The sequence below is a fragment of the Erigeron canadensis genome, chromosome 9, assembly GCF_010389155.1.
Source record: "Erigeron canadensis isolate Cc75 chromosome 9, C_canadensis_v1, whole genome shotgun sequence".
Lineage (NCBI taxonomy): Eukaryota > Viridiplantae > Streptophyta > Magnoliopsida > Asterales > Asteraceae > Erigeron > Erigeron canadensis.
This window is the reverse complement of record NC_057769.1, coordinates 36075429-36102231: the sequence shown is the minus strand read 5'-3', so window position 1 is coordinate 36102231 and position 26803 is coordinate 36075429. Positions and strand designations below refer to the sequence as shown.

Below are 26803 nucleotides of genomic sequence, written 5' to 3'. Positions count from 1 at the left end.
TCCTTTTGTTGGTTGAAAGAAAAAATAGAGCGTCCTGTGTTAGAGACCCATTTCTTTATATATCTTAATCGGTATCCTGGATAGAGACACTCAGACACCCCTTCTCTTTAAAACGGATTCAGAAACCAATCTCTAAGGAATAATCCTGTTAATAAAATCTTCAGACGTATTGCTAAGGAGCTAATCAAGATTATGATTGAACAAGGAAATACAACCCAGAAGGATGGAAAGAAGCCGGCTCTCAAAGTTCACGCTACCATCTGTCATAAAAATGAAGCGTCATGACGTTGCAATAGAGAAAAGGGAGCACAAAATCAAAACCGCTGCCCAACTTCTTGGTAGATCCACAAAGATTCTTAAAGCACGCCAAGTTCCTAAGTTAGATGTGGACTCAATTGCATACCAATAAGTGGCACACATTATCCAAGAGTGGGATACAGATCCCCAGTGATTCGTCTTCTTCTTACAATATTCAAGAAATTCAACAACGGTTTGTATTTAAAATGACCCAGGATGCCCTCAAAGTTAATTAGCATGGATGGAACAAGGATGAAAAAACCCAACTCTCGAAGCTCACGCAACAAGCCTATGACAAAATATCACTTAGGCGCATTTTATCGAACATCTAATATGCGTGATTTTGTAACATTTTGAAATACAACTTACCTGAAGCTTTGCATATCAGATTATACATAAAGTGTTTTTTTTTTTTTTGGTGTAAATAAATAATGCCGTTCAAAAAAAAAATAAATTATACATAAAGTTCTTGACTACATGTAGCTTTTTGTTTATTCCGGATTATTATTTCTCTTTTGTATTTTATAAGTTGTGCCTTGTATGAATGATTTGAAGCGGCGTCCCGACCCATTTCTATATTTTTCTTAATCGATATCCTGGACACACGCATCCGCTTTAAGACCGATTCATTAACGAGTCCCCATACGATAACATACTTCTGCAAAGAAATTGTTCTTTTTTGTTCCAGTAAATAAATGCTAATCTAGCTATGAGGGATCATTAAAATATACCAGAGATGAGAGACTATTGGGTAACTTAATTAGAATGGATTTGTTAATAAGATCCTCAAAGGTAATCCTACTCAAGATTTGTTAGAAGGATGAAAGAATTTGACTCTCGAAGTTCACACTACAAGCCTATGACAACATATATATCAGTTGGGCATTTTATCGAACACATAATATGCATGATTAATTGGAACATACGATTACTTTAAAAACTTTGAAATACAACTTACCTGAAGCTATGTAAAGTGTTCCATATCGATTATTACATAAAATTCTTAAATCCACATGTCTTTTTTTTCCAGATTATAATATCTTTTTTATTTTATGAAGTTGTGCCTACCGTTTTTTTTTTTCCATGTAAAATGTTATTGATTGAAATGACTCTTTGTTTCTTTGTGGGAAATTTCTAAGAAGATATAATACTGAAACCAGCCAAAGCTTTGTATGGCTTGAATAGACGCCTTTTTCTGGGGAATATATAGTAGAGTTCACAATCCGTCGAATATGAGATGAACTGGCAGGTAGTGTTTACATCGGGTCAACCAATTTAGAATTCTATGTTTACTAAACTTGCAACCACATATGCTGTTCGGATTTTTCTCGAGCTGGCCAGTGAAAGGAAGGTGAAGGGAAATTGCACATATGGACAGAATTGTAAAAAATATGATCTTTGATCATTTTCCCCTGAAACTTTTAAGGATATATATTTACAACTAGATGTATCGGATCCATATATTCCTTCATATATACATACCAAGCAAGTTACATTCTTCCCTTGTCTAAAAAGATGGATATGACGGAGGAGAAGAGATTCGAACCCAAGGACGCCATGCCATGGGTGGGCATATACGTTGCAGTAGCATCTTTGGTTTGCACTCTTGCGATGGCAGCCGATGTCTTCCAAGGCTTTCGAAAATGGAAATTGTGGTTTCCAAATAGGTTTTTCACTCTGAATACAGCTTCAATCACGCTTATCGCAATAGCAATGAAGCTGCCAGTTGATCTAAATGTTGATCTCGAGTCTCCTTACGGAGATTTCTTTGCCAAGCTTACCAGCATCTTTTTCTTGATCACAATGTTAGCGAATTTTCTACCCTCTTTAGGGCTTATGGGTGACAGAGAACTTCTACTTAATATGGTAGCATGGGGTATCCTTATAGTCACCATTACAGCAAATATATGGATCCAAATAATTGGACGTCTATTTGCTATGAGTGTATCACTTCTTGTGATGATTCCTCTTTTATGGGTGTTTTCGGTAGCATTGACGGTTCCAGCTTCTAGAAGAATTCTAGAACAAAGGTACAAGGAGTTGCAGAGATCGGAATTCAATCAACAAGAGATAAATTTCTCCTACAAGGATCTTATGAACAATGTTAAAAAGTATTGGATGATGGCAGAAACAGGTAACCCACAATTTGTGATTGCATGTTCACAAGTGTCTTCTGTTTTTGGGGTTATTTGCTTACTCCTTGCACTCTTTGCTTCCCTTTCACTTATTTTTGTGAAGGAGCTATTTTCTGATAATTTGATACCTATTGAAGCATCAGATTATAAGTGGTCATTAAAAGTAATTATTAGCGTTGATTTAGTTGGGATTGTCGTTGGTAGCATAGCGCCAATTTTTAGATGTTTGACGAGCTTCAGTTATTTCAGCCTCTCCATAAAATGGAGCATGAACCATTTAAACGTGTTCAAAGTCGAGAAACATTGGACCCATATGCTTCAGGAGTGGAAACACAGCCATGTTAGTTCACATATCCCAGGACGTGGATGCAAAAAAGTTTTCCTTGTTTTGAGAAACATGCTTCTAAACTTTTGCATAGCACTTCAATTAACAGTTGTGGTTGTGTGCAAAACAATATGTCTAATTACAACAATTTTATTGATCACGTTATCATGTTGTTGGTATATCTGCAAGTCTGTGTGGAAAATGTTCAAAAAGGAACCAAATGTATCCGGCATGGATGGGAGATCAGAGATCGAAGAATATCGGAAGTATGTTATACAAATTGAAGACGATGCAAAACTTTCAGAAAGAGTATTAAAAAATACTTTCAACTCTATAACTCAACTTCTACATGTGTCTGAAAAGAAAAGGCCAAGAAATCTGATAACGTTGCTACAGAAATCTACAGGTTTCAATGGAGTAGTAGAGTTTGACAGTGAGCAAGTACCATCTTCAGAAAAAATCCAGAATTCCTGGAGCCTAGTAACACTGACACTGACAGCCATCGTTATAGCACTTCCTAACATAGCCAAGGACCATGTCAAGGGGTTACTTGAAGGCATGAAAGAAGGTCTCCAAATTGTAAGACTTGTCGAAGAAAGCCTCAATTCAAGTGATGAATTGGTGAGAAGAGCATCTGGACGTGTGGGCACAGAAGTTGACTTATACAAAAGGTGGCTAGGATTCAATCTTCGGAAGAAGGCACGTGAAGGAAAAACATCAAAAGAAATTCTTCAATGGTTGCGTGATGAAGCAGGGGAAATTGTGGAAGATTTTAAAGACCTCAAAAATGTCAGTCTACATCCCTCATTTCATAAGTTCATTGCTGCGAAATCCATGTGCAGAATCACCCAAACTTTACTGCATCGGTACAACAACCAATTATATTGGCCAACAGATAACGAAGTTTTTGAGCAGGTATCAACAATAATTGCAGATATCTTGTATGCTTGCTTTACCAACTTACCACGTGTCATAACCATGAAGTGTCATCACGATGCAATAGAGAAAAGGCAAGACAGTATCCGCACGGCAGCTCAAGTTCTTGGTAAATCGAAAGAGATCTTAGAGATCCTGGAATCGCGCCAACTTCCTAACCTAGATATGGATTCTATGGCGTACCTAGATAAGTGGCATGCACTGCCTAAAAGTCAAATGCCAAAGGGTTGTGCTTCTGCAAGTTCTAATGAATCACACAGTGTAACTATCATGTAATAATGATTTACACTAGTATTCTCTAATATTTTACGAATACCACTAATTATATATGGAATAATGTACCTGTATCTATTTCTACTTGTTGGTAATAGCATTACTGTCATCTATTGTCGTCATAGTGCGCTCTTTGATTTCAAGATTAAATACTCGTATATCATCGTATATCTTCTTTTTTTAGTAGAGGAAAAGTTCCAACAATTGCAAATCCAAAACGTACTTACATCACACAGTAAGTTCTAACTTGTAACCATGCATGCTACAAGGGAACTACAATCGATTTAAGTTGTTAGTTGTCACAAATAATGTAAATTACACATACAGCCACATCAGTTGGTCACGTATTTAGATGGCCACTTATTTTACAAAAGATAACTACACTCAATTTAATGCACACCCAATAAATCAGCGCTCCTACTTAACATTCTTCATCAAGCCGAATTTGAGACCACGTACACCTGGTAAAAGTACCAGGGATGGATTTGAGACAACAAGTGTAAATCCAAATTAAACGTACTTTCACTGCACAGTAATTAAGTTGTAACCGCTTATACTACAAGGGAACTACAGTTAAGTTTTCATAGATAGCGTCACACACAGACACAATTAATCACGTATTTAGGCGTGGCAAAACATTTTTCACAATAAAGATAAATACACTCAACTTAACACGCAACAAATCTGCACTTCTACTTAACAGTAATTTTTCCAATTCTTACTTAACAATAAGGGTGGACGGTATGGGAGTTTGAACTTCGAATTATCAAGCCAAAATTTTTCATGAAACCGCAACAATGACCACCGAGGTAGTGGCCATTGTATATTCGTTACCATGTTGTGTCGTGTTTGTGCTCGTTTTTTAGTCAACTACTGAGTCTGATGTAATTCGATAAGCTAAACCTTGTTGTGAAATGTTTGAAACAAATTCCATGTAGTCTGGGATGACTTATAATTAATTTGTTATAACTTAATTAAGTTTGCAGTGTAAATGAGTTAATTGAACTGTATACTCGTAAGATATTAAACTTTGACTAGCTCGTTAGAAACTTGTTTCCGTGGGTGGGTTTATATGTTTGCTTAGCATCTTTTCTTTGTATTATAGCAATGGCAGCGGATGCCTTTGAAGGCTTTCAGCAATGGAAACTTTGGTTTCCATGCACATTTTTCACCATCAATGTTGCTTCCCTCACACTCATAGCAATAGCAATGAAGCTACCCATGGTCGGTTTCTTCAAGTTCCAATAAATCGTTCATAGTAACTATTATGTGATGAGTAAATGTCTATCTATATATTTTGCAGTCTAGTCAACGTGTCTCTTGATTGTAGATATAACGACCCAAGATTTCCGTTAAGCCTATGACAAGATATCACTTAGGCATTTTATCGAATATATAATATTCATATGATTATTAATTGTAACATATAATCCTTTAGGAATTTTGAAATACAACTTCCCCCAAGCTTTGCAAACGGTTGCATATAAGATTATGACATAAAGTTCTTGACTCCCTGTGGCTCTTTGTTTATTCCATATTATTATATCGTTACTGTTTTATATTTTATAAAGTTGTGCCTAATGGCTGAAAAGTTTTCGGTCAGTTACTGGTTTATCTTGTGATAATAAGTTGTTATAGGAATGTTAAGTGTAAATTGGGGTGTACAAATAATCTAATTACGATTAGTTTTTTTTTTTTAAATCACAACTCACAATGAACAAGGAAAAGACATATTTTTTTCATATTGTTCTGAATTAATCAGCCATCACTCATATAGTGACTTTTTGTTTCTTAGTAAGAGCAATATATCCAAGAAAGAAAGACTTGTATGTATGGCCTGAAATAAACCACACTTTCTCTAGATATAGTAGAATTCACAAGTATCTTCTTAACAGAGCACGTTTGATAGGTTATTCATGTACTTATAATCCGTCAAAAATAAGATGAACCTTTCATTGTTGGGAAAGCTTCCAAGAATTTGGTTGCAAGTACTACGTAGTGTTTACTTTGAGTCAACACTTTTAGAATTATATGTTTACTACACTTGCAACCACATATACAATTAGATTTTTTAATAAGGTGGCCCTGTGAAGAAAATTCTTTCATGCAATTTTTCAAGATATATATTTGCAACCGGATCACTTGGATCTTATATTCCTATCTATATACATACCAAGCAACTCACATAGTACATACTAAGAAAGAAAACTCTATATCTAGATTCTTGACGACGCATCGCAACTGGACACAGTAATAATTAAAATAAAGTTCTTACTAGGTAGCTAGTTCTACTTTCCTTTTTTTCCAACATATTTCTCTGGATATTCATCATTGATATAAGTTATCACTTGTGCAACTAATTTAAGCTCAATTTCTCTTGTCTAGAAAAAAATGGCTTGGGAGTCTCCAAAGGATGCCATCCCTTGGGTGGGTTTGTACATTGGTGTAGCCTCTCTAGTTTGCACTCTTGCTATGGTAGGAGACTTATATCAAGGTTTCCGACAACGACCACGGAAACTCTGGTTTCCATGTAGATTTTTCATTATAAATGCTGCTTCCATCACACTCATAGCGGTAGCAATGAAGCTACCAGTGGATCTTACCGTTGAGATGTCTGATAATGATGTAAGCGCAAAGTATGTTAGCGTTTTTTTCTTGGTCACAATGTTAGCCAACTTTCTCCCTTCTTTAGGGCTAATGGGCGAAAATGAACTTTTCTCAACTATGATAGCTTTTGGTATCCTCATAGTTACCATTGCAGTGAATGTGTGGATCCAGTTGAGTACTAAGGTGCTTCTAGCTAGACTGGCAGGAAAAGTTTTACTTATGTTTCCCCTATTATGGCCTTTTTCAGTAGCCTTGACAGTTAAATCATATAGAAGTATTTTAGAACACCGATATAAGGACTTTCAAAGATTGACTACAAACAAAGTAGAGAAGAATTTCTCTACCAAAGAACTCACACATTGTGTTAAAAAGTATTGGATGTTGGCAGAAACGGGCAATCCTCAATTTGTGATTGCTTGTTCACCAATTTCTTGTGCTTTTGGGGTTTTATGCTTCGTCTATGACCTCTTTACTTTATCATTTTTAATAAGCTGGTACACGGATAAACCAAGTTATGAGAATGAAAAATGTGATTATAAGTGGTCAATCGAAGTTATCTTAGTTGTTCAGTCAGTGGGGACTATAGTAGCTACTATAGCACCAATTTTTAGATGTTTCACTGCTACCACCTATTTTCAACTCAACACCAGATGGAGCCTGAATCATCTAAATGTGTTCCGAGTCGAGAAACATTGGACTGGAAGGCTCGAACATTGGAAGGAAATTCATGTAGATTTGCATATCCCAAACCGCCATTGCCGAAAAGTAATTCATGTTGTCAAGAACATGATTTTGAACATTTGTATAGCACTTCATATCGCGGTATTGGTAATATGTAAATCCATTTGTCTCATACCCAGATGTTGTTTAATATGTGTGTCTTGTTGTTGCTATTTTCGGAAGTCATTGTTTAGAGGGTTTAAAGAGGAAGAAAATGCATCTCCTACTGAAGCCAAATCAGAGTTGAAAAGATATACTACTTATGTAGTACAACTTGAAGAGGAGGCAAAACTATCAGAGAAAATACCAAGAAGTGCACTCAACTCAATTAACCGACTTCTTCAAGAGTCTGAAAAATATGAGCCATGTAACCTTATTAAGCTTCTAGAAAAATCTAAAGGATTCATAGGAGTCGTTGAGTTTGTCGACGATGAAATCCCGACTTTATTAAATCAAGAAGAAACCAGATATTGTTGGAGTCTAGTAGCAGTAACCTTAACATCCATTGCGATTGCAATTCCTAACATTGATGATGGTAATCTCAAGGCTTTACTTGCTAGCGTGAAAGAAGGCCTTGAATTTTCAAGAATTATCGAGGAAAGCCTCAACACAAATGGTGACTTGGTAAAGGCAAGAAAAGCAGCTAAGCGTATTTGGCCTAAAATTGAACTATACCGCAGGTGGCTAAGAATCGATCTTCAAAAAAATGCTTGTAAAGGAAGTACGCCAAAGGAGATCATTCAGCAGTTAGGCGATGAAGCAGAGAATGTTGTGAAAGAAGGCAAGAGTTACAAAAAGGGAAGTCTAGATGACTCACTATATAAGTTTGCAGCAAACTCTATGTACAGAATCAGCCAAACAATTTTGCGCCACTGTGATGCACAAGAAAACTGGCCAACAAATGAGGAACTTTTCCAGTGGATATCAACTATGACCGCAGATGTACTATCTGCTTGCTTTACCAACTTACCACGTGTCATAACTTCAAAGTGTCATCACAAGACTATGGAGAAAAGGAAAGAGAGCATTTGGAGTGCAGCTCAACTTCTTGGTAGATCCAAACAGATATTGAGTATTCTTGAGGCGCGCCAACTTCCTAACTTAGATTTGCACTCTCGGGCATACTTGGATATGTGGCGTGCTTTACCAAAGAATGAGATCCCAAATGGTTGTACTTCTCCGGTCAGGGCTAATACAGCTTCTCCATGTCCTAATGAATCGACCATTGTCAATATCGCATAAGTTTGTATCCATTCATGCTATACTCTGGAAAACCGTCCAACTTTTCTTAAGATGTAGCATAAGTATTTTAGATTACCATACATGTAATTTCCATTTATCAATAATATTGTTACTATAATTACCATTAGATATCTGTGATTTAATTTTTGTCACTCTGTTCGTTCTATTAATTCCTTGGCTTTGATCTCTTCAATAAGTGTGGTTTGTCTGTGTTAAATCTTGATTATATTTAAAATTGTTCTAGATATGTATATATTGGGAGGGTTGATCATGAGACTGCCTAGGTGTTGTAGAGGACAAATATATGTTTGTCATGTATAAAGAGTAGTAGAGATAATAATATATAGTATGTCCATGAAAGGTTTGGACTAGAATCAAAGTACAAAAATGTTACCTGTGAAACCATGGGTGTAAAGTATTATTTTGATGTCACAGTTAACGAAGCAAAAAAAGACAGATTTTTTTCTCTGGTTTTAAATCATCGGCCATCACTGATATAATGACACTTTGTTACTTTGTAAGAGAAATTTCCAAGATGATAAAATATTGAAACCAGACAAAGGCTTGTATGGCTTGAAATAGACGAGAGTTTCTCAAGAAATAGTAAGGTTCACAAGTATCTTCTTGAAAGGACCCGTCGATATTAATCGTGCAGTTAGAATCCATCAAAGATTAATGAATATTCTGTTAATGGGAAAAATTCCAAAAATTTGACTGCAAGTGTTTACTTCGGGTCAAAATTTTACAGTTATGTGTTTACTACACTTTCAACCACATATACTATCCAAAATTTTGTAAAAATAAGATCTTTGATCATTCTTTCCTGAACTTTAAAGGATATATATTTACAACTTGATCTATCGCATTCCCCTATTCCTATATAGTATATACATACCAATCAAATGACAACTTCATTTCCCCTTATCTACAAAGACGTATTTGGACACTCCCAAGCAAGCCATGCCGTGGGTGGGCCTGTATGTTGCTTTAGCATCTTTGGTTTGGACACTTGCGATGGCACCAAATGCCTTCTAAGGCTTTCGACAAAAAAAAAACTGCGGTTTCCAAATAGATTTTTCACTCTCAATACTGGTTCCATCATGCTTATCAACGTGTTGCCAGTCGATCTAAGTATCAACGTGTCTAGCATAGGAGATTGGTACGCAAAGGCTACCAGCATCTATTTATTATGTTGCTTGTTTTGGTTGGAAAAAAAAAGAGCATACTATTTTAGAGACACCCTTTCCCCATTAAGACCGATTCAAAAACCAGTCTCTATGAGGCAAGTTTTGATTGGTCTCCATCGCCTCGGATGTAGTAGTGAAACTCGTATAGTGAACCTTAGGCAACATTCTTCAGTAAATGAAGAATCATTAAAAATATTACAGAGATGAGGCCACATGCTAAGTTAGTATGGATTGGTTAATAAGATTTTAGAAAGTAATGCTAAAAAAGTAATCAAGTTATGATGGACCAATGAAATATAAAACAGAAGGATGAAAGAAACCGAAGTTCACGCTACAAGCCTATGACAAGATATCACTTAGGCATTTTATCGAACACTTAACATGCATGATTAACTGTAACATACAATTCTTTGGAAATTGTGAAATACAATTTACTTAGAGCGTTGCAAAGCGTTACATATGAGATTGTACACGAAATTCTTCAATCCATGACTCCATGTGCATGGCTTTTTTGTTTATTCCAGATTTTTATTAACATTTTTCCTTTTCTTTTTAAAGTTGTAACTACTGTGGTTTGTTAAGTCAAAAACAGTCTCAAAGGTCAACAAGTACAAAAGTCAAAGCCTGCTTCATATGTTAACAAACTTAATTTGAAAGAATGGGTCAACATATATTAATCGGATAAAGTAGGTATATTCTCTCCCTATTAATTAAAATAATATATGATCAAACCTTTTCCTTTTGGTAGCTAGGAAAATTTCCAAGAATATCCTTTTATGTGTTTTACTTCTTGTACGTCAAGCTTAGTTTAATAATCTATTTGACACTTTTTTAATCACATGCAACATTAGTTATTGTCTAGCAGAAGGACGGCACTTCGAAAAAATAAGAGAGAAACATCGGACATATGTCATTGGATACTATTGAACTCATCTAAAGTTCTTATATTCTTTTCCCCTTGATTAAAACCGAAGAATAATACCAAAACGAAATCGCAACTCTTTTGAGCTAATAAATTCCAACAGTGTTCATATCAACCATCAACAAGCTAGCTCGGGTTCTACTATACTAATTAAGTTAAGCGAAATCTTTATATTTTTTCTTGTAGAATGTTGCCGTTGGAACCTGGGGAGGCAATGCCCTGGGTGGGAACATATATTTGGGTAGCTTCTTTGGTTTGCACTCTTGCCATGGGAGCGGATGTTTTCCACGGCTTTAGATTAGGAAAACTATGGTTTCCATGCAGGTTTTTCACAGTCAATGCAGTTTCTATTACAGTGATTGCCATAACAATGAAGCTGCCACTAGATTTAAATGCAATCACAAATTCTGACATCCTTGCAAAGAATGGCAGCATTTGTTTCTTGGTCACCATGGTAGCCAATTTTCTTCCTTCTTTGGGGCTTATGGGTGACAAAGAACTTCTCATTAACATCATAGCCTTTGGTATTCTATTAATTACCATACTTGTTAATGTATGGATCCTAGCTTTTTCATGGGCGGCGAGTGGTTTTGCTGGTATGTTCATATTACCTTGTCTGTTGACATTTTCGGTAGCCTTGACAGTGCCGGCATCTAGACGAAACTTAGAACTACAATACAAAGAGTTGCGCAGATTGGCTCCAAATCATGATGAGATGAATTTTTCTTATGAGGAGCTTGTTAGTTATGTTAAAATGTATTGGATGATGGCAGAAACAGGTAACCCCCAATTTGTGATAGCTTGTTCACAAATTTCTTTTACTTTAGGGGTCTTATGTTTTGTTGCCGCCATCATGTGGATTTTATATCCGGATACATACTCTTCATATACTTCTAACCAATCGGAATCATCAGATTATAAGCGATCACTTGGGACTATTTTTTTGGTGCAACTACTTGGGGTTTCAATAGGTTGTCTGGCACCAATTTTTAGATGTTTTACTGTCATAAGTTATTTCAAGCCTTCTAAGAAATGGAGCAAGAACCATCTAAACGTCTTCATAGTTGAGAAACAATGGATAGAAAGACTTCAGCAGTGGAAGGGCATCCATGTTCGTTCACATATTCCAGGCCGCCATTGCAAAAAGGTTTTCCATATGGTTAAAAATATGATTTTAAATATCTGTATTTCACTTCAGATAGTGGTTGCAGTTATATGTAAATCGATGTGTCTTGTTCCAAGATGTTTCCTGATGTTATTCTCTTACTGTTGGTATCTCTGCATATCATTATCGAAACGTTTTAAATGGAGGTCAAGAGCATCCAATGATTACATATCTGATGAAGAGGTGAAAAAATTTAGTAAGTATGTTCTATTAGCTGAAAAAGAGGCGAAACTTTCAGAGAGGATACTGAAAAATATGCTTATCTCTATAACTAAAATTATCAGAGTATCTGCAAAAAAGGAGCCTGCGAATCTTCTGACGCTTTTAGATAAATCCAAAGGATTCAATGGAGTAGCAGAGTTTGATGATGATGAAGTTCCACCTTTATATCCTGAAGAAACCCATAATTGTTGGAGCCTAGTAGCAGTAACATTAACGACAATTGCAATTGCACTCCCTAACATTTCAAATAGCCATGTCAAAGATTTACTTGCTAGTATGCAGGAAGGACTCCAAATCGTAAGATATATTGAAGAAAGCCTCAATGAAAATGTCGACTTGGTAGATGCCAGCAAAGCAGCTGGACGTTTATGGACAGAAGTTGAAGTATACAAGAAGTGGCTACAAATTGATATTCAAAAGAAGTCTAGCAAGGGAAAACCATCAAAGAAGATTCTTCAATGTTTCGGTGATGAAGCCGTAAAAAATATGATGGAGTTTAAGAGGTCCGATAAGGAAAGTCTAAATCATTCATTTCATACTTTTATTACTTCTAGTTCCATGTATAGAATTAGTCAAACCATACTACTCCGATACAATAAGCTAGAAGATTGGCCAAACGATGAAGAAATTTTTGAGTGGATATCACAAACAATTGCAGATATGTTATGTGCTTGCTTTACCAACCTACCACGTGTCATAAAAATGAAGTGTCATCATGATGCAATAGAGAAAAGGGGGGACAACATTCGGATTGCTGCTCAGCTTCTTGGTAAATCCAAAAATATTCTTAAGATCCTTAAAGAACGCCAACTTCCAAACTTAGATATGGACTCTATGGCCTATATCAATAAGTGGCAAGCTATAATACCAAAGAGTGACATACCTAACTATTTTACTTCTTCAACTAGAGTTCAACTTACTTCTTGGAGTTCTAATGAATCACTCGTAGTAACTGTAATGTAATGAGTGGAGATGTATTTTTTTTTTTTTGTTGTCTATCGTGAATGCTTTTTTCTTTAGATTCTCTAGCTTCATGTCAGTGTGTAATTTTTAATATATGGCTAAGTTTTCAATTTCGTTATCCTTAAGTGTTGATTTGCAGGTTTAAATTTTTGATTTAATTTATGGAATAGGTGGATTATAAACCATAAATACATATTTATTTAATCTTCAAGTTGATTTTAACTTTAACTACTTCCAAAGCTTGTAATCCTTTTACAAAACATTATTGATAACATAATCGTTATTTTTCCTATTTCCTAGATCAAGCTAGTATCTTGCATTAGGTGACTTTATCCCTTTCTGACTCTCCATACTTTTTGAAAATGGAAACAAACTCAAGCCATCTTGAATTGTAAAACGGAGATGTCCCTATTCAGGCTAAGATCTTGAAATACCATCTTGTAAGCCATTCGCATAGCTGTTGAATACCTTTCATTTTAGGTTAATCGGGTTTGGCCATGGGTTTCAAGTTGTGAGTTAGAATAAACAAGGGTCATGGGTTAAAAAAAAAATGGGATCAAAGTGAGATTTAAACGTGTACTTAGTGAAGACTTTTGGTATAAAAGTTGACCGAGTATTTTTGGAGTAGATTGTTGCATATAAAGAGAACTGTTTTTTTGTTTAGCATGTGTTCGTTTATTGTCATATGAAGAATTGTAAAATGCCAGTGAATTAGGTTAGGGGTTAAAAAGTTAGGGATAAATTAAGTAATTTAAAGGTAGAAAGGTTTAAAAAAAAAATCAGTTCTTTTTAGTTTTTACTATGGAGTACAGAGAGAGAGATATGAGATTTTGTTTGCTTCTCTTGTTAATTAAAAGCATGTCAAAAGGCACGTTTGCTTTCCTTTCAACCTACAGTTATATTTTGAAACTTAATTGGCTAATTACACGTGTATGCACCATGCAGCGACGATGGTGTTAACGGTGCAGGGCGGTGGTGGTGAAGACGGGTGGCGGCGGCAAAGGTAGTAGTTGACATTAAAGGCAAATAGTATAGTTATTTTAAGAATTGAGGGATTTATGCTGTAAACTAATTCATTAAATGGTATTATAGGTATATTTAAAAAAAATATTTAATTTAATGAATAAAAAGTATAAGTATTTTAGCTATATCAATTCATATGAGATGTGGGGGGAGGGGGGGGGGGGGGTGGATTCCTTTCTGATAAGGTATTATTGATATAACCTATACTTTTATAATTTTTATAAAACATATATTTCATTATTAGGTTACAGTTATGAATTATTATTAGAGATATACTAAAAGCATGTAATGAAACATATTCAAGTTAACTTTTTTATATATAAAGTTAATTACGTAATATATAGTTATCAATAGGTAAATCATACGGGTATTAATATATGTACATTGCGTATATTTGGCACAGAAGTTCTGAAGCTGGAGCTTTTATTTTAACCATTCTTACATAAGTTTTTATTATACATAACTTTTGTAGTTTTTAGGAGCTTTTTGGTTTAGGACTTTTAATCTTAAATGTATATTCAAACAAAAATATTATTTTGAAGGGGGTCTATTTTTTGAGTTATGGGTTTTTAAGCTTTTAAAAGTCCCTTTGCCAAATAGACATAATACAATTGAGTATTTTGTAATAAAAAAAAAAGCAACATGGTTGGATCAGTGGTAAACATTATCGCCTCTGGAGACAGAGGTCATGGGTTCGATCCTCATCCCATGCAAAGGTTGGAGGACCTTTTCTACCATTTAGGTAGAAACTGGAAGCAGCCTCTCTACTTAGGTAGAGGTAAGGTATGTCTACATTTTAACCTCCCCCATACACCGTCGAGGTATTGGGGCTCAAAACCCGCAGAAGACGACACTGAGCAGTTACTTTTTAGTATTTTGTAAAAAAATAATTCGTACACTTTGTAAGAAAATTACTAAAAGAATAAGGTTAAAAAAAGTTATATAGCTTAAATTAAACGAACATCAAATAGGTTGGAATAGCGGATTTTACAAGTAAATTTGAAAGAACGCGTCAAGATGTTAGACGGATAAAGTAGGTATATTCTCTCCTTATTAAAATGTACTCCAATATATGAACTTTTCATTGTTGGTAGCTACGAACATTTCCAAAAATTTCATTTGATCATGTACGTGTTTACTTCTGGTCAACCTTAGTTTAATATATCTTTACTACTTTCTTTTTTAATCAAATGCAACAAGTAGCTATTGTCCTCTAGAGAGATGACAATTTGAAATAAAACAAGAATAAACATCGTACCGAATTAATTTTATAGTACTATTGAAGCTCCTTTGAACATATATTCTTATATATTTTCTATTTCAATCATTAGCAAACTCTAGTTCTACCAAGTTATTTCTACATCTTTTTCCACCTTGTACACAAGGTAAAATCATGATGAAATCTCAAAATCAAAATTCCTATAGTATTCATATCACCAACCACCAATAAGCTCGGGTTTTACTAAAGTTAGAAAACCTTTTTTTACTCTTTCTAGAATGTTGCTTTTGGAACTTGGGGATGCGATGCCATGGGTGGGAATGTATATTTGTGCAGCTTCTTTAGTATGCATTCTTGCCATGGCGGCTGATGTTTTCCACGGCTTTAGACAAGGGAAACTATGGTTTCCATGCAGGTTTTTCACTGTCAATGCAGTTTTCATCACGGTGATTGCCATAGCAATGAAGCTTCCAGTAGATCTAAATGCAATCACGGATGCTGATACTCGAGCAAAGATTGGCAGCATATTTCCTGGTTACTATGGTAGCCAATTTTCTTCCTTCTTTAGGGCTTATGGATGACAAAGAGCTTCTCATTAACATCATAGCTTTGGGAATTCTGTTAATCACCATAATTGTTAATGTATGGATCCTGGGTTTTTCATGGGCGGTGAACGGTTTTGCTGGTATACTCATGTTACCTTGTGTGTTGGCATTTTCGGTAGCTTTGACAGTTCCAGCATCTAGAAGAAACTTAGAACTACAGTACAACGAGTTGCGAGGATTGGCTACGGAAATTGAAGATAACTAATTGACACCTAGATCTTTAATATTTCGGCCAAAAAAAAAAATGTGTCTAACAAACGGAAATTCAAAATAAAATGAGAATATTAGTAGACAAGTGCACGTGAACCTCCTACTACAAGTACTAATGAACTATTTTGAATGTTTGACAATTCCAAATGTGAATACGAGTTCCAAGAAAAAGCACGTGACATCCAACTCAAACTATGTAACATGAATTCTTTTTCAAGATTCTTACACCATGAGGAGTGGAGGGTTATCCACTTTTTGCATGACACATGTTCAAGCCTAATTATGAAGGACATTTCCCCATTTCCTAGGGTGGAATAATGCCCTTAGGAGCATTCCCTATTTTTTTTTTTCTAAAAAAAAAAAATGATTTATAAATAAGCTAAATAAAACATACTACTTTTTATTAAATAAAAAACACATCACACTAAAAAATTACATAAAACATAAAAAAAACTTATATTATTTAGATTATATATAATAAACTTAATACATTTTTTAAAATAAATATAAACTTAATACTTTTTTTTAAATAAATATAAACTTAATACAATTTAAATAAAATATTTAAAATAAAAATACAAAGAAAATAGCATTTATAATAAAACTTTTTAAAACTTGAATATTTATTTTGTATATAAACGAAAGTACAGGGACTAAATTGAAAAAAAGTATTAAATACATACCCATCAACAAACTAGGGGCAGTCGTCTTCTTCGTGAATGACCTGCAACTCTCAAAAATATTTCAAAATTAACCAACTATTCTTTTTAATAAAATTATTGTCATGTTCATATATATATATATATATATATATATATATAATAATTTAATTAAATCTTTTTATGTTTAAGGAAGGCAGCAACGGGAGTAAGCCCACAAAAAGACAAGCCATCGGACGCGTTCAAAATCGGAAGGGGCTCGCTTTTTAAGAGGGCGGAACGCCCCCGGGATCGAGATAGGGCGTTCCCGGGCGTTACGCACGAAAAAAGAGAGTGGGAACGGGATACTCCTCATAGTCTTAGTACTTTACAGCTCAAAAACGCGTTATCACTTTTGATAATTTCAAACATGCGTGATGTATCCTGACAATGCGTATATGGATACACGTTACACCACCACCACACGTTATTGAATATGTATTTCTCACACCTATTGCAACACGTTTTCTCCCTCTCCCTTTTATGTATAAAACAACTTATTAGACTTTAAACCAAAATCACTCTCTCGAAAATTTCTCACAAACAAAACAGGATTGAATCCTTTAATTCTTTCTGAGATCTTCCTTAAAACAAAACACAGCCGATTAATCACTTTCTTCTTTCTTTCAACACAAATCAACGTTTCTTTCTCAAGCAAAACGATTCAAGTACACAAAAATAACTTTCTGTACTTATCTATAAACCTTACTTTGTATCACAAAATGATTCTCAACAGATTAAACACTCAAACGACTCAACCAAGCACAAAAATTAAGGTACAGGATGTGTTCGTGATTAAGAATCAAAACTTCGTAGAAGGTTTGGCTTGATGATACATGTAAATGTTTCTTTCGTAAATGAAATAATGAAATGGTTTTTGAAACAGAAATGGGTTGAGTCGGGTTTGGGTTTGAGATGAAAATGAGTTTTTAAGTTTTGATGAACTAATACCGGTATTCGAACAAAAGCCGGTATTAGTGAAGAATTAAATGAAAGCCAGATTTAGTGAAGATTTAAATGAAATGTGAAAATGAAGAACAAATACCGATTTTCGATTTTTAAGTACAAATACAAGAACAAATGCCGGTTTTGGAAAAATGAAGAACAAATACCGGTTTTCAAGATTTCAAACGGACAGAGTTTCGTTTAGGAAATACACGAAAATATGTACTAATGCCGGTTTTGGTGTAAACCAGGCATTTGTATAGTGAAAGCCAGTATTTGTATGGTGAAAATGTGAAACCCGGTAAGGAAAACCGGTATTACAACTGAAATTCAAAGAAAAAAGGTGAATCCCGGTAGGAATACCGGTATTACAACATACAAAAACTGAAAATCACAAAATTTAAGGAAAAACGGTCCGAATTTTGTGCCATGGGCTCTGGTACCGAATGTAATCTTTAAATTTCTGTTCTTTAAATGTTTTGTATCATGATTTGTGTGGGAATTAAAGGATTAAAGGTATATTAGATAGATATTACACTATGCATATGTATAGAAAATGGGTGAAAGGAAGAAGTACAAAGGAGGTGAGAAGGGGTATTTATACATTATCCTAATTTCACTAATACCCCTTCCACACTTGGATAATTACAATTCCACACTTGTTATACACTAATACCCCTAAAATATAAAGCTAATAGTAGATACTGATAAAAAAGGGGAGCCTTATACTTATAAAAATGAATTAATCTTATTTGTGTAGTCTTACTTCTCTGGTCTTTGTATGTATCTGCGGTATCATGGCGTTTCTTTTGTTGGCTGAAAAGAAAAACAGAGCGTCCTCTGTATTTATCTTAATCGGTATCCTGGAAAGAGGCACCCCTTCTCTTTAAAACCCATTCAGAAACCAATCTCTAAGGAATAATCCTGTTAATAAGATCTTCACACGTAATACTAAGGAAATACAACCCAGAAGGATGGAAAGAAGCCGGCTCTCAAAGTTCACACTACCACCTGTCATAAAAATGAAGTGTCATGACGTTGCAATAGAGAAAAGGGAACACAATATCAAAACCGCTGCCAAACTTTTTGGTAGATCCAAAAAGATTCTAAGGATTTGTAACGCACACCAAGTTCCTAAGTAAAATGTGGACTCAATTGCATACCAATAAGTGGCATGCAATATCCAAGAGCGAGATGCAGATCCCTGGTAGTTCGTCTTCTTCTTCTTACAATAATCGTTCATGGTAACTATTATTTGAGGACTATCTGTCTCTTTATTGTATATTCTAGAAATTCAACAACGGTTTGTATATCAAATGACCCATGATGTCCTCAAAATTAACTAGTATGGATGGAACAATGAAAAAAACCGACTCTCAAAGTTCACGCAACAAGCATATGACAAGATATCACTTAAGCATATTATCGAACATCTAATATGCATGATTTTGTAACATTCCGTTTTTTAGAAATTCTGAAATATAACTTACCTGAAGCTTTGCAAAGTATTACATGTCAGATTTGTACATAAAATTCTTGACTACATGTAGCTTTTTCTATGTTAATTCCAGATTATTATTTTATAAGTTGTGACTATATGTATGACCTGAAATTAACAACGGTTTTCTTTCGAAATAGTAGATTTTACAAGTATCCACTTTAAAGTACGTATCAATAGAAGAAAAAAAATAAAAGAAAAAAAAAAAAACATCTTTAATTTGATGAATCTTTCATAAAGCAATTTCAAAGAATTTGGTTGCAAGTGTTTACTTTGATCGGGTCAACCTTTTGTGATTATATGCTTACTACATTTCCAACCACATATACTATTGACATATGCTACACAAATTTGTCAAGCTGGACCCCTGAAGGAATTGGGAAGGAAAGTTGCACAAATGGAAACTATTGGAAAAATAACGTACATCTTTAATTTCATCTTTCTTTCATAAAACAATATATAAGGATGTATATTTGCAACTAAAATAAGTCATTTTCTATTTTCTGGTAAAATGGGTTGGGAATCTCCAAAGGATGCCATCCCATGGGTGGGTTTGTATATTGGTGTAGCCTCTCTAGTTTGCACTCTTGCTATGGCAGCAGACTTATTTCAAGGTTTTCGACAAAGATCACGTAAACTCTGGTTTCCATGTAGATTTTTCACTATAAATGCTGCTTCCATCACACTCATAGCAATAGCAATGAAGCTACCAGTGGATCTTACCACTGACATGTCTGATAATGATCGAAATGCAAAATATGCCAGCATTTTTTTTTTGGTCGCAATGTTAGCCAACTTTCTCCCTTCTTTAGGGCTTATGGGTGACAAGGAACTTTTCTCGAATATCATAGCTTTAGGTATCCTCGTAATCACCATTGCGGTGAATATGTGGATCCAAATGAGTACTAATGTGCTTCCAGCAAATCAGGTAGGAAAAGTTGTACTTACGTTTTCCCTATTATGGCCTTTTTCGGTAGCTTTAACAGTTAAATCATCTAGAAGCATTTTAGAACACCGATATAAAGACTTCCACAGATTGGCTACAAATCGGATAGAGGTACATTTCTCTACTGAGGAACTCACACATTGGGTTAAAAAGTATTGGATGTTGGCAGAAACTGGGAGCCCCCAATTTGTGATTGCTTGTTCACCAATTTCTTGTGCTTTTGGGGTTTTTTGCTTCATCTTTGACATCGTTATCTTCGAATATCTAATAAGCTGGTTCCTGCAGAAACCAAGTTATAAGAATGAAAAATCTGATTATAAGTGGTCAAGCAAAGTTATTTTCTTTGTGCAGGCACTCGGGACTATAGTAGCTACTATAGCACCAATTTTTAGATGTTTTACTGCTACCACCTATTTTAAACTCAACACAAGATGGAGTCTGAACCATCTCAATGTGTTTCGAGTCGAGAAACATTGGACTGGAAGACTCCGACAATGGAAACAAATTCATGTCAATTCATATATCACAAACCGCTATTGTCGGAAAGTAATTCAGGCTTTTAAAAACATGATTTTGAACATCTTTATAGCACTTCATATAGCAATATTAGTAATATGTAAATCCATATGTCTCATTCTCAGATGTTGTTTGATATGTGTTTCCTATCTTCGAAAGTCATTGTTTAGAGGGTTTAAAGAGGAACAAAGTGCATCTAATACTGATGCCACATCAGAGTTCGAAAGATATATTACTTATGTTGTACAAATTGAAGAGGAGGCAGAACTATCTGAGAATATATCAAGAAGTGCACTCAACTCAATTAATCGACTTCTTCAAGAGTCGGAAAACTATGTGCCAAGTAACCTTATTAAGCTTCTACAAAAATCTGAAGGATTCTCAGGAGTCATAGAGTTTGTCGATGATGAAGTCCCAACTTTATTAAATGAAGAAGAAACCAGATATTGCTGGAGTCTAGAAACAGTAACCTTAACATCCTTTGCGATTGCAATTCCCAACATTGATGATGGTAATCTCAAGGCTTTACTTGCTAGCATGAAAGAAGGCCTCGAATTTTCAAGACATATTGAGGAAAGCCTCAACACAAATGGCGACTTGGTAAAGGCAAGAAAAGCAGCTAAGCGTATTTGGCCTGAAATTGAACTATACCGCAGGTGGCTAAAAACTAATCTTCAAAAAAATGCTTGCAAAGGATGTACGTCAAAAGAGATTATTCAGCACTTGGCCGATGAAGCTGAGAAAGTCGTGAAACAAGTCAAGAGTTGCAAAAAGGGAAGTCTAGATGACTCAATGTATAAGTACATTGCTGCAAATTCAATGTACAGAACCAGCCAAACAATTTTGCGCTACTGTGATGCACAAGAAAATTGGCCAACAGATGAGGAACTTTTCCAGAGGATATCAACCATGATCGCAGATATACTATGTGCTTGCTTTACCAACTTACCACGTGTCATAACTTTAAAGTGTCATCACAAGGCAATGGAGAAAAGGATAGAGAGCATTTGGAGTGCAGCTCAACTTCTTGGAAGATCCAAACAGATATTAAAGATTCTTGAAGCGCGTCAACTTCCTAACTTAGACTTGCACTCTCGTGTGTACTTGCATATGTGGCATTCTTTTCCAAAGAGTCAGATACCAAGTGGTTGTGCTTCTCCGGTGATCAAGACTAATACAGCTTCTCCATGTTCTAATGAATCGACCATTGTTAATATCACATAAGTTTGTATCCCTATATGATTTCATTCTTGTCACTGTGTTCATTTTATATTAATTCCTTGTCTTTGATCTCTTCTATAGTTATGGTTTGTATAGGGTTTTGATGTGGGAATAGATTTGTTTGTCGTGTATAAAGAGTAGTAAATAAGATAAAAATAAAAGTACCTATGTGAAAGTTATAGACTAGCATCAAGTGGATCAGTCTGGTCTTTGTACATATCTTGGTATTATTGTGGTGCTTTTGTTGACAGAAAAATAAACAGGGGTGTCTCGACCCATTTCTATATTTTTCTTAATCAGTATCCTGGACACACCCATCCCCTTTAAGACCGATTCATAGACCAGTCCCTATGCGGCAACATACTTCTGTGAAGAAATGATTATTTTTTTTTGTTCCACAAAATAAATGCTAATCAAAATCATTAAAAATATACCAGAGACGAGAGACTACATGGTAACTTAATTAGAATGGATTTGTTAATAAGATCCTCAAAGGTAATGCTACTCAAGATTTGTTAGAAGGATGAAAGAATTCGACTCTCGGCGTTCACACTACAAGCCTATGACAAGATATATATATATATCAGTTAGGCATTTCATCGAACATCTACTATGCATGATTAATTGTAACATACGATTACTTTAGAATCCTTTGTCTTTTTTTTTTTTTCCAGATTATTATCTCTTTATTATTTTATAAAGTTTTGCCTACCTTATATGGTTTGTTGAGCCCAAAATATCTAGATATAAGATTAGCCACGTTTATATTTCCATGTAAAATGTTATTGATTGAAATGACCCTTTGTTTCTTTGTGAGAGATTCCGAACAAGAAGATAAGATACTGAAACCAGGCAAAGCTTTGTATGGCTTGAAATATATAGTACAGTTCACAAGCCGTCAATGATGAGATGAACTGGCAACCAATTTAGAATCATATGTTTACTACCCTTGCAAATTGCACAAATGGACAAATGTAAAATATGATGTTTGATCATGTTTTCTCGAGCTGGCCCAGTAAAAAGAAGGTGAAGGAAAATTGCACAGAATTGTAAGAATTATATGTTCGAGCTGGCCCAGTGAAAGGACAGAATTGTAAAAGTATGATCTTTGATCATTTTCCCCTGAAACTTTTAAGGATATATATTTACAACTAGATGTATCGGATCCATATATTCCTTGATATATACATACCAAGCAAGTTACATTCTTCCCTTGTCTAAAAAGATGGATATGACGGAGGAGAAGAGATTCGAACCCAAGGACGCCATGCCATGGGTGGGCTTGTATGTTGCCATGGCATCTTTGGTTTACACTCTTGCGATGGCAGCCGATGTCTTCCAAGGCTTTCGAAAATTGAAACTGTGGTTTCCAAATAGGTTTTTCACTCTGAATACAGCTTCAATCACACTTATCGCAATCGCAATGAAGCTGCTAGTTGATCTAAATGTTGATCTCGAGTCTATTGATGATGGAGATGTCGATGCCAAGCTTACCAGCATCTTTTTCTTGGTCACAATGTTAGCGAATTTTCTCCCTTCTTTAGGGCTTATGGATGACAGAGAACTTCTACTTAATATGGTAGCATGGGGTATCCTTATAGGAAATATATGGATCCAAATAATTATTGGAGGTCTATTTCGTAAAAGAGTATCATTTCTTGTGATGATTCCTCTTCTATGGGTGTTTTCGGTAGCATTGACAGTTCCGCCTTCTAGAAGAACTCTAGAACTCAAGTACAAGGAGTTGCAGAGATCGGAATTCAATCAGCAAGAGATAAATTTCTCCTACAAGGATCTTAGGAACAATGTGAAAAAGTATTGGATGATGGCCGAAACAGGTAACCCACAATTTGTGATTGCATGTTCGCAAGTGTCTTCTGCTTTTGGGGTTATTTGCGTACTCCTTATGCTCCTTGCTTTGCTTTTACTTTTTGTGAAAGTGGTATTTTTTGATAAATCGTTATATGATACATCAGATTATAAGTGGTCATTAAAAGTAATTATTATCGTTGATTTACTTGGGACTGTCGTTGGTAGCATAGCGCCAATTTTTAGATGTTTGACGAGCTTCAGTTATTTCAGCCTCTCCATAAAATGGAGCATGAACCATTTAAACGTGTTCAAAATCGAGAAACATTGGATCCACATGCTTCAGGAGTGGAAACACAGCCATGTTAGTTCACATATCCCAGGACGTGGATGCAAAAAAGTTTTCCTTTTTTTCAGAAACATGCTTTTAAACTTCTGCATAGCACTTCAAGTAATAGTTGTGGTTATGTGCAAAACAATATGTCTCATTCCAACAATTTTATTGATCACGTTGTCATGTTGTTGGTATATCTGCAAGTCTGTGTTGAAAATGTCCAAAAAGGAACCAAACGTATCCGGCATGGATGGGAAATCAGAGATCGAAGAATATCGGAAGTATGTTATACAAATTGAAGACGATGCAAAACTTTCAGAAAGAGTAATAAAAAATACTTTCAACTCTATAACTCAACTTCTACATGTGTCTGAAAAGAAAAGACCGAGAAATCTGATGACGTTGCTACAGAAATCTACAGGTTTCATTGGAGTAGTAGAGTTTGACAGTGAGCAAGTACCATCTTCAGAAAAATTCCAGAATTCCTGGAGCCTAGTAACACTGACACTGACAGCCATCGTTATAGCACTTCCTAACATAGCCAAGGACCATGTCAAGGGTTTACTTGAAGGCATGAAAGAAGGTCTCCAAATTGTAAGAGTTGTTGAGGAAAGCATCAATTCAAGTGATGAATTGGAGAAGGTGATGAGAAGAACATCTCGACGTGTGGGCACAGACATTGAAGTATACAGAAGGTGGCTAGGAGTCAATCTTCGGAAGAAGGCACGTGAAGGAAAAACATCAAAAGAAATTCTTCAATTGTTGCGTAATAAAGCAGAGAAAACTGTGGAAGAGTTCGAGAGCCCCAAAAATTTCATTCTCGATCCCTCATTTCATAAGTTCATTGCTGCGAAATCCATGAGCAGAATCACCCAAACTTTACTGCATCGGTACAACAACCAAGAAAACTGGCCAACAGATAACGAAGTTTTTGAGCAGGTATCAACAATAATTGCAGATATCTTGTATGCTTGCTTTACCAACTTACCACGTGTCATAACCATGAAGTGTCATCACGATGCAATAGAGAAAAGGCAAGACAGTATCCGCACGGCAGCTCAAGTTCTTGGTAAATCGAAAGAGATCTTAGAGATCCTGGAATCGCGCCAACTTCCTAACCTAGATATGGATTCTATGGCGTACCTAGATAAGTGGCATGCACTGCCTAAAAGTCAAATGCCAAAGGGTTGTGCTTCTGCAAGTTCTAATGAATCACTCAGTGTAACTATCATGTAATGATGATTCACAGTAGTATTCTCTAATATCTGGAATAATGTACGTACTTGTATCTATTTCTACTTGTTGGTAATAGCATTACTGTTATCTATTGTCGTCATAGTGTGTTCTTTGATTTCAAGATTAAATACTCGTACCATCGTATATCTTCTTTTTTCAGTAGACGAAAAGTTCCAACAATTCTAAATCCAAAACGTACTAATTACATTGCACAGTAAGTTGTAACCATGCTACAAGGGAACTACGTACGTACAATCGATTTGAGTGCAGATACTGTTTATTAGCCATATCAATATATTGGTCACTACGTATTTAGATGGCCACATTTTTTACAAAAAGATAACACTACACTCAATTAAATGCACACCCAACAAATCCAATTTAACATTATATTCTTGTCATCAAGCTGAATTTGAGACCACGCCTGGTAAAAGTATCAAGGGCTGGATTTGAGAATATACGCAGGGTTTTACGGGCACAATATTCAAAAAATTGAAGATGAATTTATAGTTAACTTAGATCATTTTGTGAAATACTGAAAGTTTGAAACAAGTTCTAGGTAATCTGGAACTACCTTTTTTCATTATTGCTTAAGTTAGCAGTGTAAATGTGTCAAACTCATAAAACTATCAACTTTGACTCGATAAAAACTCGATTCGAGTCTAATATAATTAAGAGTTAATTTCATTACATACCTAAGGTGTGTCATATTTTCAAGTTTCGTCACTCTCGTTTTTTCGTATCATTACATGACCTTATGGTGTGACTTTTTGTTTCATTACATACCCTTCATACTAACAAACGTTAATATGTCTCAGTTAAGTCCTCCATGTACAGAAATCACTCCTGTAGTGGATTGTCACTTTCAGTTTTCATCCCTCAATTTCAAAAATTACAGTTTTAGACCAAAAATATTTGCTCCATCAATACTTTTGGTCTTGACTACTAACTTTCGTTTAAAAACTCATCACATGACCTGCAATGATGGTTAAATTAGTCATTTCATTAAAAAGATTTCTATTTCCAATTTTGCTTTACAATCATCATCATCATCATCATCATCTGCAATCAACATCAACATTCAATTTTCCCCAAAATCTCATTTATATACAAACACAGATCTGCAAGACTCACACAACACAAAGACAAAAAGTTTTAATTTACTCTAACTTCACTCTTATATCAGATGTAAATAAACAATAAATCTACCTCCATATTTAGATGTACATGTATACTCAATCTCAATAATATATTCATTTTCATTTCAACTATTAAGATTTCATAGATTACAGAAACTATATATACAACATATAAATATTTATATCTATATTTACATCTCTATTTTTTTTAACGGCATTTACATCTCTATTTAAATATATATATATGTATCATCTTCTTCATCTGCTAATTGTATGCAGCTGGGCAATCAAAACTAAGTAAATTAAAGTCTTCATATGAATCTAAATGCACATGGATCGATTTATGTATCGTGTGCATTCAATCTAACAATGTAGCCCAATAGTCACCCCTGTAAATCGTCCCCACCCAC

At 35.0% G+C, this 26803-nt stretch overlaps 5 protein-coding genes across 5 annotated transcripts; all 5 read left to right on the top strand.

Annotated features, from left to right (window-relative positions):
• The first annotated feature begins 1722 nt into the window (after positions 1 to 1722).
• Positions 1723 to 4088, top strand: LOC122582572. The gene is made up of 2 exons (XM_043754984.1): positions 1723 to 3066; positions 3154 to 4088. Exons 1-2 carry the CDS (start codon positions 1813 to 1815, stop codon positions 3967 to 3969), a joined length of 2070 nt encoding a protein of 689 aa, XP_043610919.1. The 5' UTR covers positions 1723 to 1812; the 3' UTR covers positions 3970 to 4088.
• Positions 4089 to 6116: 2028 nt separating this feature from the next.
• LOC122584023 lies at positions 6117 to 8662 on the top strand. Its single transcript, XM_043756384.1, has 2 exons — positions 6117 to 6244; positions 6352 to 8662. Exon 2 carries the CDS (start codon positions 6358 to 6360, stop codon positions 8533 to 8535), a length of 2178 nt encoding a protein of 725 aa, XP_043612319.1. The 5' UTR covers positions 6117 to 6244; positions 6352 to 6357; the 3' UTR covers positions 8536 to 8662.
• A 2169-nt stretch (positions 8663 to 10831) lies between these two features.
• Positions 10832 to 12994, top strand: LOC122583734. The gene has a single exon (XM_043756109.1). It carries the CDS (start codon positions 10832 to 10834, stop codon positions 12992 to 12994), a length of 2163 nt encoding a protein of 720 aa, XP_043612044.1.
• Positions 12995 to 20613: 7619 nt separating this feature from the next.
• On the top strand, positions 20614 to 21946 carry LOC122580955. The gene is made up of 2 exons (XM_043753102.1): positions 20614 to 20684; positions 20780 to 21946. The coding sequence occupies exons 1-2, from the start codon at positions 20647 to 20649 to the stop codon at positions 21876 to 21878; spliced, it is 1137 nt and encodes a 378-aa protein (XP_043609037.1). The 5' UTR covers positions 20614 to 20646; the 3' UTR covers positions 21879 to 21946.
• A 1154-nt stretch (positions 21947 to 23100) lies between these two features.
• Positions 23101 to 25254, top strand: LOC122583733. The gene has a single exon (XM_043756108.1). The coding sequence runs from the start codon at positions 23101 to 23103 to the stop codon at positions 25252 to 25254; it is 2154 nt and encodes a 717-aa protein (XP_043612043.1).
• Positions 25255 to 26803: the final 1549 nt, after the last annotated feature.

Coding starts and splice junctions, on each gene's coding strand:
- LOC122584023 (XM_043756384.1), top strand. CDS start 6,358: ATGGCTTGGGAGTCTCCAAAGGATGCCATCCCTTGGGTGGGTTTGTAC.
- LOC122582572 (XM_043754984.1), top strand. CDS start 1,813: ATGGATATGACGGAGGAGAAGAGATTCGAACCCAAGGACGCCATGCCA. Junction 3,067..3,153: donor ATGCAAAACTTTCAGAAAGA/GTATTAAAAAAT, acceptor ACGTTGCTACAG/AAATCTACAGGTTTCAATGG.
- LOC122580955 (XM_043753102.1), top strand. CDS start 20,647: ATGTCAATTCATATATCACAAACCGCTATTGTCGGAAA. Junction 20,685..20,779: donor CAAACCGCTATTGTCGGAAA/GTAATTCAGGCT, acceptor TCTCATTCTCAG/ATGTTGTTTGATATGTGTTT.
- LOC122583734 (XM_043756109.1), top strand. CDS start 10,832: ATGTTGCCGTTGGAACCTGGGGAGGCAATGCCCTGGGTGGGAACATAT.
- LOC122583733 (XM_043756108.1), top strand. CDS start 23,101: ATGGATATGACGGAGGAGAAGAGATTCGAACCCAAGGACGCCATGCCA.